Source organism: Typopeltis vanoorti, chromosome 7 (assembly GCF_054136105.1).
Source record: "Typopeltis vanoorti isolate ZY-2024b chromosome 7, IOZ_Tvanoo_1.0, whole genome shotgun sequence".
Taxonomy (NCBI): Eukaryota; Metazoa; Arthropoda; class Arachnida; order Uropygi; family Thelyphonidae; genus Typopeltis; species Typopeltis vanoorti.
The window spans coordinates 116,311,734-116,326,807 of record NC_143555.1 but is presented as its reverse complement, the minus strand read 5'-3'; the positions used below and the strand labels follow the sequence as shown (position 1 = coordinate 116,326,807).

Below are 15,074 nucleotides of genomic sequence, written 5' to 3'. Positions count from 1 at the left end.
CAAGATGTAGGTGGATTGATACGGTACAAAGTGCCTTAGATGATAGAAATATAAGATCTGGTAATGTTGGAGTCTTGACAAGTAAGAGACCGATTTGGAGGAAAATTGTAGATAAAAAGTTAGTAATGATGTAAATTTTTCATGTAGTACTATCATATCCTGTACACCCCTTGAGGATACATGTCAGCAATTTGATGATGATGATGTGTTTGCTATTTGGCCTCATGTATAAACACATTAGATATATTTTTAGCATCTAAACAGTGAACATTCAAAAATTCCCTTCATGATAGAAAAAGAAAGTAACAGTTGTCACTTTTTTTTAGATACACTAGTAATGCAATTACCTAATAGTTCATTATCCTTTCCTGTTTATAGAAATTACACATCCAGGGCTATTTGTTCAAATAATATATCCCTTGAAACTGAGTCAGGCACTCTGCCACACTTTTTTAGTCAGTGGCTACAGCCCTTATAAAATGGATAAAATACTATAAATTAAAGATGTCAAGAAATAATATTCTTGGTTTCACCCTTTATCCAAGAGTAAGCAAATTAAGTTTGCATGTGAAGTCCTTTCACAACTGGTCTACTTGTATATAGAAGCTGATAACTTCACATCGATTGCCTTAGTATCTTCTGGGTCTGGCTTTTCTTTAGTCTTTCTTTTTTAAATTTGCTGTGACCATAGTCATGATTACAGATCTAAGTTTTGTGTTCATTTAAATAGATGGTGGCTGATCTACCTGTCTGGCTGAAGTAAGCCAACTTGCAGGAACAGTACTTTATGTACCCAGGCACTGAGAGAGGAGAGAACTGATTTTTGCTAGAATGGAATGAGGGTAGCAAGTTTATAATGGGACTTAAAAGCTGTGTAGGGGTTGTACTTCTTTAAAGATTTTAGAGCTGTCTTTTCCAATGATGTATCCTGGAATAGGGGATGATAATGGCACTTCTGAAATCCTTCTGAAGGTTTTCTATGTACTAGTAATGCAATTACCTAATAGTTCATTATCCTTTCCTGTTTATAGAAATTACACATCCAGGGCTATTTGTTCAAATAATATATCCCTTGAAACTGAGTCAGGCACTCTGCCACACTTTTTTAGTCAGTGGCTACAGCCCTTATAAAATGGATAAAATACTATAAATTAAAGATGTCAAGAAATAATATTCTTGGTTTCACCCTTTATCCAAGAGTAAGCAAATTAAGTTTGCATGTGAAGTCCTTTCACAACTGGTCTACTTGTATATAGAAGCTGATAACTTCACATCGATTGCCTTAGTATCTTCTGGGTCTGGCTTTTCTTTAGTCTTTCTTTTTTAAATTTGCTGTGACCATAGTCATGATTACAGATCTAAGTTTTGTGTTCATTTAAATAGATGGTGGCTGATCTACCTGTCTGGCTGAAGTAAGCCAACTTGCAGGAACAGTACTTTATGTACCCAGGCACTGAGAGAGGAGAGAACTGATTTTTGCTAGAATGGAATGAGGGTAGCAAGTTTATAATGGGACTTAAAAGCTGTGTAGGGGTTGTACTTCTTTAAAGATTTTAGAGCTGTCTTTTCCAATGATGTATCCTGGAATAGGGGATGATAATGGCACTTCTGAAATCCTTCTGAAGGGATGACTGGGGGGGGGGAGGCTTTTTTTTTAAAATTCTGTAACCACTGGATAGGAAGGTGTTGGTATATAATTACACTCTGTTGAAAAAGAGGTTCTGCTGGAACAAAGATTATAGGCTCTGTTGGTTAGTTTTAATGATGCCATATTGTTGAAAGAGATAGTGGCAGGAAAGCTTGTGAATATCTGCCTGTGTGAGTAGGTTTTCTATGTACAGTGAAGGAGAGGTTACCATTCGGAAGGCATATCAATAAGATGTCAAGGAAGGATAAACTATTGTCATGTTCCCTTTCCATTATAAACTAGATTCTTGGATGTACATTATTGAGGTGACAGAGGAAAGAAGAGGCTAATGTGTTTGGACCGTGAGGTAAACAGAGAACACATCATCTACACAACTTAGCCAGATAGAAGGTTTGGGGGGGGGGGGGAAGACCGAGTCTGTGGCTCGTTTTTCAAATGTTTGCACATGTTTACATCAGAAAAAATAGCCAGAACTTTAAAAAAAAGTACAACCTCTACATAGCATTTAAGCTTTTTTTGGTAGCATTTTTCTCTCTGTGTCCTAATACAGTATGTATGGCATATAGCTCAGCAGTATAGCTGTGTATTCCATGCTTCATATCTATTCCCATTTGCTCCACTTTCCCTTTTTATTTATTTATTTTTTATTTTTATTATGGACAACTCCAAGGAGTCCTTAGACTCATTGAGGGAGGTCCTAAATATCATGTTAAGAACTATCCAACATTTGCACAGTATCTATCATACTTTGCTTTAAACTCATTCACAGTCATGGCACCCACAACAGACTCTGGCAACCTATTCCACTCATTCACTACTCTCCAGGGGTGCACAGCAGCTAGGTTCTTGTTCCTGCACTCTGTGAATACCCATTAGGGGGAAACTAAAGTTGCTACCAACTAAATGTAAGTGATTAAACTAAAATGCTCACAAATTCCTGCCCTAGAGGATCCCACTTAGGGCCCAGGCCTAAAAATAATATCATTTAATGTAGAAGGGTTTTCCAGTGTCGAGCAAGATCTTATTGTAAATATTTGCAGAGATAATGACTGTGACATGCTATGTCTGCAAGAAACTCATAGAGGGGAAGGCAAGGCCTGAAACAAAGACCTTCATGGCATGAAATTCAAAGGGATAACCCATTATAAATATGGAAGTGCAATATTTACTAAAGAAAACTTGATTACATCATCCATTGATTCAACTAACTACAGAAACATTGAGATTATTACAATCAAATTTAATAATATCTCAATTGTCTCAATTTATAAACTGCCAAAAGAAGTTTTCTCCTTTTCCCATCAACCTCTTCAATAACAATGCTTACGTGACTAATGTAGTATTAGGTGACTTTAACAGCCATAGCACTAACTGGGATTATACAAAGTCCAATGAAGATGGAGAACTTGTTGAAAAAAAAAGGGGCAAAAAATTTCTCACTAAACCTGACACTGTTGACACTCCCTACTTTCAACAGTGTCAGATGGAAGTGGAGTTATAACTCTGACCTCATATTTGTTAGCTCAAAAATATTCAACAATTATGTTAAAAAGGTTTTAAATCCCATTCCACACACCCAACATGACATATAATGCTTTAATTCAATCCAATGACCTATAATGCTTTAATTTAATTCAATTATGCCTATCAGTCCCTTGCAGATGATGATTTAACTTAAAAAAAAAAAAAAAGAAGAAGCTAATTGGGGACTTTATGGAAGAACTTGACCGTTCCATTGGGACAGTCCCTCCAAGCCCTTAAGTCTCCAATTCATAAAAATACTGAGGAAAATCTCCACCAAACACATTCCTCAAGGATGTCATCTGAACTACATTCCAGGCCTCTCTAAGGATATGCAGGTCCAGTATGCTGCTTACAACTTTATCCATGCAGGAGAAAAATTATGATCCGAGATGGCAGAGGAAAAGTGTTCCTCATGGAAAAAAGAAATAGAAGCCCTTGATATGACTCACAGTGGCAGGAAGGCATGGAACTTTTCAACGGTGAAATCCTTCCTAATTAGGAAGGATTTCACTAAATCAATAGATCATCCACAGCTAACAGCTCATCAGTTGTTGCTGAATGGAAAATTCCCCAAAAAAAGCATCCAAAAATTAAGATATTAAGAACTCCAAGTGAGGAACAAAATTTGATTAACTCAGATTTCATGAATACTGAACTCAACACTATCATAAACCTATTAAAAACCAGAAAATCCAAATTCCTCAATAATTATCTGTAATGAACAAATTAAACATTTTGGATCCAGGGCTAAAGAGTGGCTATTAAACTTATACAACACTTGTCTCAGAACTCTAAGGATACCAACCATCTGTAGACATGCTAGAGTGGTGGCCTTTCTGAAACCAGAGAAAATGCCAACTGGAGCAAAATATTACAGACCATATCTCTACTCAGCGCTTTAAACTCTAGGAACAAATTTTGAATAGACTTCAAACCCTATCTTATTGCTGAGCAGGCTGGTTTTAGACCAGGCAAATCCTGTACATCACAAATTCTCGATCTCACTCAGCATATAGAAAATGGTTAAGAGCAAAAACTAGCTACAGGAGCAGTCTTTGTAGACCTAACTGCAGCATACAATACCATAAATCATCTCACATTCAGAAATAAAATGTATGTAATAACTAGAGATTATCACCTTGTCCTCCTGATTCAATCACTTTTGGAAAACATGATTTTTTGTGGACCTGGGGGGGGGGGGTAGGAAGAGTTGTTGCTCCCCGAAAAAATGGCCTTCCCCAGGGAAGTGTGTTATCACCATTACTTTTCAACATCTATGTCGATGATCTTCCCATATTTCCAGGAACTAGAAATTTTATCTATGCTGATGACCTTTCCATAGCCACTCGATCAAATAATTTTAAGTCCATTGAAACTACCCAATCACTTTGCCTTAAATAGTCTAACCACATATTATAGCAACAGTCAATTAAAACCAAGCCCCCTTGAAAACCCAGACTGGCCTTTTCCACTTTAACAGTAAGGAAACCAACAAGAAGCTATGGATTTCTTGGGAAAGATCCCATACAGAACATTCCTGGAACCCAGTCTACTTTGGTGTGACCCTCGATCACACCCTTTTATATAAAACACACATATAGAAAAAATGAGGGCAAAAGTTAATGCAAGAAACAATATACTAAGAAGCCTACATCCTCTAAATGGGGTGCAGATCCTAGTACATTGAGATCTTCTGCCTTAGTTCTTTGCTATTCACCTGATGAATATGCCTGCCCTGTGTGGGCCAGATCCTGCCATCCTGAAAAATTGGACCCAGCATTGAATGAAAGTTGCCACTTAATAACAGGATGCCTGAAACCAACACCATTAAAAAGACCTATATACTTTTGGCCAGTATTGCTCCCCTTCAGCTTGAAGATATGCATTCTCAGTGATGAAAGAAGCAAACAAATGAATGATGAGTGCCACCCACTATTTGGCCAGACTCCAGTGCCCCAAAGACTAAGATCTTGACATAACTTTCTAGCAACTGTTGAACCACCCCAAAACTCTCCAGAGACAAGGCTACAACAATGGCATACACTGTACTCAGAGAGTAATACTGGTATTCCAATAGCCAAACATCTTCCACTTGGACTGGAACACCTGGACCTGATATGGAATGCTTTCTTTCTTGCTCCATTCTTCAGTCACTTTGCACTAAAGAAGACCTTACATTTTGCACAGAAAGAGCGGTTTGATTGACAAGATAGTGGAGGAACATTTGACTATTGTATGTCTTATTATATATATATATATATATATATCCAAGTGTAAGCAAACAAAGTTTGTGCCTGAAGTATTTTCAGGACTGGGACAACTCGTAAATGTGCTATGACTTCACATCTTTAGTGAAGTCATAGCACATTTACGTATCCCATAATGCAAAGTATTAGTATCCCATAATGCAAAGCACATCTCCTTGTGGAGATGTATTAATGCTATGCATTATGAGAAGGGTCACTACCCAGACCGGTTTCAACCTTTATTGAGGTCTCATGAGTGGAAGCCAGACTCAGAGGTGATACCAAGGTTGAAGTAATGCTGAAGTTATATTTTCATATACGAGTTGCCAAAAGGTGTCACACCTTATTATTATAATACTCTAGATTAGAGATAGTTGGTGAAAGTTTTTCCACTTGGTTATACTATAAATTAAAGATACCAAGAAATTATATACTTATTTAATCGTTTATCCAAGTGTAAGCAAATAAGTTTGCTGCTGAACTATTTTCAGGACCGGGGCAACTCGTATATAGAAGCCTGTCCTTTATGTAACTTCCATAACATCATTTTTCTCAGAAGCTCTTGCATAATCCTGTGATTTATCCATTTCACTCTGCTTTATTTATCCTCCTAACCTTAGGAATACATTCTTACATTACTATAAGTAACTGATTTTGGACTAAGTCTGAAGCACTGCGATTTCTCTTTCAGTTGATCTGGCTACTGTGCATCACAGATCTGTTTGCTAAATTTATTGTACTCTCCTGCTCTGAAATTGTGTAAGGTGAAAACCAGTGTGGGTGGTAATCTCTCACAATGATTTTTGACATACATATCTGAACAGTGTGTTATGCATTATTGGATACTGAGACAATTTAATATGATGTCAACAGTTTTCTTAAGAGTTTTTTCATTTCTATAGATTGTTTAACTTTTTGACTGTTTCAGCATCTTGTTTCAGATGCATTAATTAAAACTTGTTCTGTTATACTTTTATATATATTTGTCTTAGTTATGACATTTAGTTTCATTTTTCATATTAACAGAAATCTTGTTTATGCCTTAAGAAAACAAGATTCTTCATTCCTCCATGTCCTTTATGACATTCTGTTTATGCAGCATGTCATACAGGACATGGAGGAATGCAGAATCTTGTAGGAGTATAGGGAAGAAAAAAAAGAGGAGATTTATGTTAATGTTAACAAAGGAATTATTATCTGCTAAAGGTGGAGACAGAAAATAGCAGGTATATATAGAGGCATAACAGAGGACAATGATTGTACAGGCTGATTGGTGTGAAGCTAAAATAAATCAAGTGGAATATCTAATATGATGTTGTTATAAGCCTGGGATTGTAGAAGTCCATGATCAGACAAGTTGGATACTTGGACGAGAAAATAGAGGGGTGATCTTAATAGGGGATTTTAATTATATGAATGTGGATTGGAAGGGAGCCTCCATAGTTGGTATAGATGAAGACCTGAGTTTGATTCCCGTCCATGACGTGAGGAACATTTATCTGGTCACTTTTGACTAAAGGTGAGTTAGTCAGTCTCATACAGAGACACCGACTGTATAGAAGGTTTTTTACCCGGAAACTCGGGTTTTTCGTCCTTCAGAACAGGCAAACTGGTCTCGTGAAGACATGCATGTCCCATGTCTGTAGATGCATGTCTTCACGAGACCAGTTTGCCTGTTTATCCAAGTGTATGTTCTGGAACTGACCTATTCCATGGGATTTTTGGTTTTGAATGCCTGCACAGTGAAGTGTAAGTCTACGCATGAGCGTAAATCAGGAAGGATTGGAAGAAGAAACAGATGGTATATAGAAATGACAAGAATGAATTTCTAACATGTTTTTGAGGAATACCTTAGGCAGCATATGATGGAAACATGCACACAGGGATTTAAAATGTTAGATTTAGTGATTACCTCACAGGATGTAGTTGTGAATGAGGTATCAACACTGCCACTGGTTGGCAAGACTGATCAGCAGATACTGACATGAACATGGCCAAACAGGAGACCGATGCTTATGGTCAAGAAGAAATAGATTATTAGTCTTATTATTATTATAACAGATTTCCATGTAGTCAACAGACTTATCATGGGAAATCTTACACATTCAAAGGCTGGAAAACCAGCCTAATGGAAACGTATATATACCTGAGAGGCTGGTTTTTTTTGTCTGACAATCTACTATCATTACCCAGAGAGCTGTTAAAATGTCTAGTCAGAGAGAATGGATGGAATACTCAGTAGAGTTAATATTAATTACATCTCCGTGTGGCCATTGCTACTAAATTAGCACGTACCCCTTGCACACCTCTGAGTCTGCTGGCTTTTATTTTCTAAAAATACTCATAGTTATTCTTGTATTTATTTTGTGAAAGTAAAAATAATTTACTGGATAATTTAGCACCATTTTGATACCACTGTCATGCCAAAACATAAAATTCTGACCAAACAATTGAGACAGAAAAATTTTAAAAAAGGACTATGCAGTGATGTAGAATTTTGAAAGAGACTTATGGTTATAGTTGGAGTCTAAACCAGAGGACAATGACTGTACTAGAAAGTGAATATAGTGATTTTGAAACTCTAATAGTGTTTACCTGTTTGGTATAATGTTTGTTCCTGATAATGGGAACATCTAGTCAGAGCACTTAAGAGCCTGGTTAAAAATTTTGTTAATGGTAAGTAGCATTAGATAAGTATAATCAATCAATCATAGATCTAAGAGGGAAAAGCCATTGTACTTATGGATACCTCTAATTACAATAGAAAAAATATCTCAATGATTTTAGCTTGTGGCATATAAGAAATGATATAACATCCAAAAAACTAATATAAATATACTATTTTATTTCAGATCACTATACAGAACTGGTGATGGGCTCAACATTTCCTAGTCCAGATAGTAATCGGTGCAGCAGTGATAAGCAACCCACTGTTGTAACCAGTTGGCATCCTGAACAAGTAATTTTATCAGTATTTTAATCTTTCTTGATTTATATATTTCTGATTATGAACTCTGAAATTCTTGAATTATCAGCAAGTGCCATACATTGTATTATTTTCACATTGTATTAGCACTATCAGTATAGTTTTTTTTCTTTTTTTTTCCAAGTTGGTACATCTGTCATAAGCATCCATGTGGAATTGCAAGTCATTCTATGAAGTAGTTCGTTTTGTACAGTTGTCTGAAGCAAAAATGTTGTCCGTATCCCTTGAAATGGATAAAATTGAGTATCGTGCATTTATAAAATTCTTTGTAAAAGAAGGTTTAATGGCAAAAGAAATTCATTTGAAGTTCGTAAATGTTTATGGGCACTCTTCTCCTTCATTTTCGACAATTAAGAAATGGGCTGCCAAGTTTAAACGTTGCTGTACTAGCCTTGAAGATGATCCACGTGAAGGACATCCAAAAAGTGTAACAACACCAGAAATCCTTGATGAAGTGCATGATATGGTATTGGATGACCAATAGGTCAGAGTGCATGAAATTGCTTAGCCTATAGGTATTTTAAAAGAACATGTAGGATATATTTTGTATGAAGAATTGCGAATGAAAAAGCTTTGCGCAAGATGGGTGCTGCGCTTGCTCACAGCAGATCAAACACTCACTCACATGAAAATCTCTGAACGGTGCTTGGTGCATTTTAACAAGAATAAAACTGATTTTGTGTGTCGATTTATTATTATGGATGAGACTTGGATTATTCACCATTACATACCAGAATCCAAACAGCAGTCAAAACAGTTGACAGAAGCCAATTGTTCAGTGCCAAAGAAGACAAAGAGTGTAGTCGGTTCCATCAGCAGGAAAGGTCATGGCATCGGTATTGTGGGATGCTAAAGGTATTTTGTTTATTAATTATCTTGAAAATGGTAAAACAATAACCGGAGAATATCATTCCAATCTTTTAACCAGAAGAAAAAAATCATCTTTCATCAGGACAATGTACCTGCCCACAAAGGTGTTTTGGCAATGGGAAACTTAAGGGATCTGATCTATGAATTGTTGGAACATCCACCCTATTCCTGAGATTTGGCTCCCTCTGACTTATATCTCTTCCCAAAACTAAAACTCTTCTTCACTGGTCAGCGTTTTTCTTCAAATCAAGAGGTGATTGCAGCTGTAGAGGGGTGTTTTTCAGATCTTACCGAGAACCACTACAGGAACGGATAATGGCACTGCTGCATCACTGGAATAAATGTATTAGTCTTAAGGGAAATTATGTTGAAAAATAAAAATAATTTTGAAATTATAAATTCATTTTTTCATTGTTAGGTTGAGAACTTTCAGACCACCCTCGTAGACCAGAGTTCAGCAACCTGTTTTGAGTGAAGAGCCATTTTTGATCTAAAAAAAAAATCGGAAGAGCTGCTTCTTAGCACAAAATGGGAGTTGTAGAGATTTTTAAGAAATGGAATAAAGTAGGAAGCTGTTTTATTAAAAAATATATCTGAAATATTATTTATTAATATGAAAAATGTTACAAATGTCCGTTTAAGTAAAAATTAATGTGCCTTTTGCTGCTGAACTTTGAGTGATTACAGCATAGTCACCTCACCATCAGGCAAGTATGCCATAACATTCATCTCTAAACATGCTGAATGACTTGCATTGTTTGTATGGTTTCTTGATCGATTTTTAATATAGTTTATGTTTGAAAATATTTGCTTTTAGAAATGCATTGAACAAAAAAACTGAGAAAAGTTCAAATTCAAATATTTTCAAATTTATATATGTCTAGTAATTTACTTCATTAATCAAACACACTTTGGCATTTTCAGCTCATCTGTTGTGGTGGTCCATTTATCGTGAATAACACACTATTAATTTCTTACCATTTTAACTATTTTATACTTGCCATTAATCATTGTTCACAATGATTAACCTTCGAGACATTGCAGTACTTGAACTCTGCTTTCCTTATGATGCTCAGGCAAACTGAACTGAGAAGCATTTGCAGCATGCACTTGTTGTACACATAGGCTAAAAGTTAAAGAGCTGCTACATGTTCAAAGCTCAATGCAGTTTGCGAGCCATACATTGCCAACCCCTGACATGTTCTTATCAATGGAACAGACCAAAATACTTGTGATCGGTAGGCAAGCAGTTCGGTGTAAATTAAAAATAAACTGAAATATCATAGAAAAAGTGATAAATTTTAAATATTATATTCAGGAATTCAAATTAACTTGAAGGAATAACAGAAAACGAATGACGACTTTAAATTTTTCAGGAAATGACAATGTATACTAAAATATTAATTAAAAAGCTTTAATCAATACCTTCCAATATCTCATCCATGTTACATTGCCACTGTAACATGGCAATGTAACATGGTACGCACATCCTAGTTTTATGTTCCCTTCTGGGAACATAAAACTAGGATGTGCGTACTCAGGTACTAACAACAAACAAATGAGGCTGAAGAAGGCAACCGTCGTTGGTCCTTGAGTCTTAAAGTTGCCCTCTAGTGGGCTAAATACCTACCATAGAATATGCTGGAAGAAAGCCACTTTACTACACCGTAGCAAATATAAATATGAAAGATTGTTCCTGGAATCAGTCTCAGCTCTAAAAAAAACTTCCCAAATCTCAACAAATTTGGATTCATGAGACTGTCCCGAATTTGGGAAGCTTACATCCTAAGAACATCAGCCCAACAGCCAAGAAAACCCAATTTAGCCTGCTTTGGGGGACACCTTTAGGAACTCTAGGACTAACCAGTTGTCTTCTTCAGCCTCATTTGTTCGTTGTTAGTGCCTGTGTGCACATATCATAGCTTTATGTTCCCAAAAGATGGCAATGTAACATTGCTGGCATATTGCAAGGTATTGATTAAAATTTTTTAATTAATATTTTAATATATGTTGTCACTTCCTGAAAAATTTTAAGTCATGTGTCACCAATGTATAAATTTATCTACAAGAACAGAAAACGAAGTAAACATACATACAGGTAGTTCTCGCTTTATGAATTCCCGCTTTGCCAATTTTTATCTTTACAGATATTTTGGATTAGATAGAAAGTTTTATTTTAAATTGTATGCAGTGAAGATGATTAGGGGCATGTACAGGAAATTACGCAGTCTGTAATGATCAGTTAGAATGAGCCTTAGTCACTTACAATCCTTGGCAAAAAGTGTGTTATTTGTAGTTTTCTTCAATTACCTGATTTTTTTTTTTTTTTTTTGTTTTCTTTTTAACTATAACCCTTTCACTTTTCCAATAATGTCAAAAAGAAGCAACAGTGCAAAACCAGAAAATGAGAAAAGAAACAAAGAAAAGCAGTTATGTTAGAGAAAAAAAAAGAAGAAATTATTACCAGCCATCAAGCAGGTAGCACTGTTAAAGCTCTTTCTGGGAAATTTTCTCTTGCCGCTTCTACAATTTGCACCATTTTAAAGGATAAAGAAAAATACTTGAAAGAAGTAAAAAATGTGCAATCTATGCAGTCTACATGATTGCTTGATAAAGCTGTTAATTGTTGGATAAGCGACCAAACTCAATGATTAAACATGCTTATTACCTATGCAATGATTTGTACTAAAGCATTAGCCATTTTTAAAATGCCGAAAGACCTGAAAAACGTGGACTGTAAAGAGACTTTTGCTGTAAGTAGTGGGTGGTTTGATCGCTATGAAAAGCGAACAGGTTGGCGCATAACAATAACATTAAAGTACAAAGTACAAGGTAAAGCTGCAAGCACTGATAGTCAAGAAAAATTAGAAGAAATAATTAAAGAAGGAAATTACTTGCCAGGAAATGCTTACTCTGTGTGCATGTGTGTGCATTTAATGAAAGTACTCGAGACCTTATCCTTTTACAGGTGTATAGAATTTTTCTTTCATGAAATAAATGTTTCTAATAATGACTTCCTTTAAGTATTCATTACTGGATTGGCATTTCTTTGTCCACTTTTTTTAAAAAAATTGTTTAAAAAATATAGAAAGGTAAATCGGAAATAAATTCCCTTATGACTTTCCATTCTCTAAAGGGATTATGTGGAACATTTTTAGCCTTTTTTTTTTTCCTGCAATAGATAGCCGGCTGCGCTGTTAGCCTAGTAGCTGTGTGCTTCGCAACCATATGCCTGGGGAAGGAGTGTCCTAGGTTCAATTTCCGTTGGAGACGTGAGGAGCTGAAGGATCTTCCTCAGCCATAGTCAAGTTATGGCTTGGGCGTGGACAGTAGGGTTTTTTCCCCCAGTTTATCCTGGGGTTTTTCATCCCACAAACAGGCAAACCGGACCCATGAACACACAGGATACAGCCATAGGATATAGTATGGCAAGGAAGGCAACGGGAAACTACCTTTCTCATAGTCACTTCCATAGTATGGTAGCATAGCTGCCCCCTACCATCCATACAGATGAAAGGAAACTAATCATCAATAGATAGCCAGATATTGTCTTCCCATAGAGGGGGGGGGGAACTACTGTCATCTAACTTTCTTAAGAGAAAAAAAAATTGTGAGCAGTGTAATAAGGTCACTTCCCAATTCTAAGAAAACATCACACAGTCATTCTTATCTAATTTAGGTTGAAGCTTCATAATTTTTATAGGTACCACATAAAAGCATATTTTAAAATACAAAGATTGCTATAAAATAAGTTTGGGAGCTCTGATTTATCAACTTAATTTAAAGAAAAATAACTCGCTGAAACATTTCTCAAAATTCACAAATTTAAGAAATGAGCTCACTAAAGACACCACCACCACTCTACTTTATTTAAAAAATCATTAATGTTTGCAATATGCATTTTTTTTATGTTTCAGTTGTTATTCTATTCTTTTAAACCATTCGGTATAACAACCAGAAATTCTGCATTTATATTAAAAATTTACATAATTTATTTCCCCATTTGTAATTTTTATCTTAATTTTTCTTTACGTACATTCATATTTTTGAATCAAATTCTTTAATGAATCTGACACCTGAAGAATTACACTTCTCTGCAAACCCAAAGCCTCACAATACCTCCCCCCCCCCTCCATGCATAGAGAACATTAGCAGCAAGCTTGATTGTTAGCTGACCAGGAATCCTTCCCAGTCAGCATATACTAACTAGCAGCTAGTGTCTGGAATCACTGTTTTGAAGCTGCATCCTTGAAAGGCAGAAATATTGAATCTCTCCAAGTTGTGTGATATATGTATTTAAAACTTCACTAATATTGCATGTTTAAAGAAATGGGGGGGGGGGGAGAGAATCTTATCTCTGCTCTGCAGTCCAAACTTGACTTTTGACTATCATTTCCGGTAATCAAAGTGTAGTTTTATGCCAACTAATGATATTCATCTTCTGCCAAGCAGTGCCTGTTACTACAGATGGTTGGCCCTTCTTCTGAGGCCATGTGTGTAGCATCTTAACTCCAGCCTACGTTAGTTTCCATTTTTTCCATGGTTCCTAGCAGGCCCACCAGTATGATGATGTAAAAGAGGATCTGGTTACTGTAAAACCAATGTACTTCAGTTCTAGCTACTGTATTGTGGTAGCTGGAACACCAGTGATTTTTAAATTTCTAAAACACCCTCTCCCAAAGATCTTCCAGTGTGTGTCAATCTGATGATAAACCTCTAGACAGTTTAAATGTCTCAATCTTCTATTCACCAAACTCTGTAGTTTGCATGCCTTCTGTCTGTCCTCATAACCAACATTATACAGTCCTGATATGATTTTCATTATCAGTCTCTGTACCCTCCCCCACTGTTATTTCATCCCTTTAAATCCTGGTGACCAGATCTGAGCACAGAAATCCAGTTGTGGTCTGATAAAAGCTTTATATGATGGACCTCCACACTTTTATCTCTCATGGTTCTAGATCCTCCTCAGTATTGTAGCAATTCTCTGAGTTGCCTTTGCAGCCTGCAAAATATGTACTCTGAACTTCAGATTTTTATCAAATCATCTCAAGATCCCTTGCTTCCTCCACTTCCTCCAGTATAACTCCACCAAGGGAGTATGAAGCATCCCATTTGTGGATCCCAAATTTCAAAATATTACATTTAGTTGCATTAAACCAATATCCTCATTCATTTACCCACCTTTCCAGCTTATTTCAGTTTTTTTTTTAGAAGAGCCAAAACTTAGCACTAGCACTAATCATCCTCCCAAGCTTCATACCTGCATACAACTGAATATCTCCCTGTAGTCCAGTGACAATATTATTGACATAATGACTGAACATTAATCATCCCAGTCCTGAACCCTGTGGAGCTCCACTTGTAACCCTCTTACTCCCTCATACTGCTCTACCATATACAACTTTGTTATCTGTCAGAAAACTAGTTACCAATTCAGTCCACTAACTTGATACCTGAACCAATATGTTTCGACTTAAAAATCAACTTATATGGCACCCTGTCTAATGCCCTTGCATAATCTCCAAAAAATGCCATTGCTTTTGTTACTCTATTGTAAAAGGCAACCAGATTATTAAAATAAATATCTCCTTAACAAATTCATGCTGGTCTCCATAAATAATATGGTCTTCATCTGCACAGTTCTGTATCCAATTTCTTACCAGTTTTTGAAATTCTTAAAACACATGCCAAAATTTCATCTAGTCCTCCTGCCTTACTGACATGTACTCAATATTCATAATACACCTTCTTCATTCACTTCTAATGCTTCACTCCTCTTCCTCTAGGAATAGCCTGC

General features: G+C 36.1%; 1 protein-coding gene across 5 annotated transcripts in view; it reads left to right on the top strand.

Annotated features, from left to right (window-relative positions):
* LOC150104990 (uncharacterized) overlaps positions 1-15,074 on the top strand; it is a 231,805-nt gene that overhangs the window by 175,918 nt on the left and 40,813 nt on the right. For all 5 annotated transcript variants that reach the window (XM_090395446.1, XM_090395450.1, XM_090395449.1 and 2 more), the window contains exon 5: positions 8,271-8,377. In XM_090395446.1, coding sequence (XP_090251572.1) covers positions 8,271-8,377 — 107 coding nt within the window. The remainder of the gene's footprint in view (positions 1-8,270; positions 8,378-15,074) is intronic.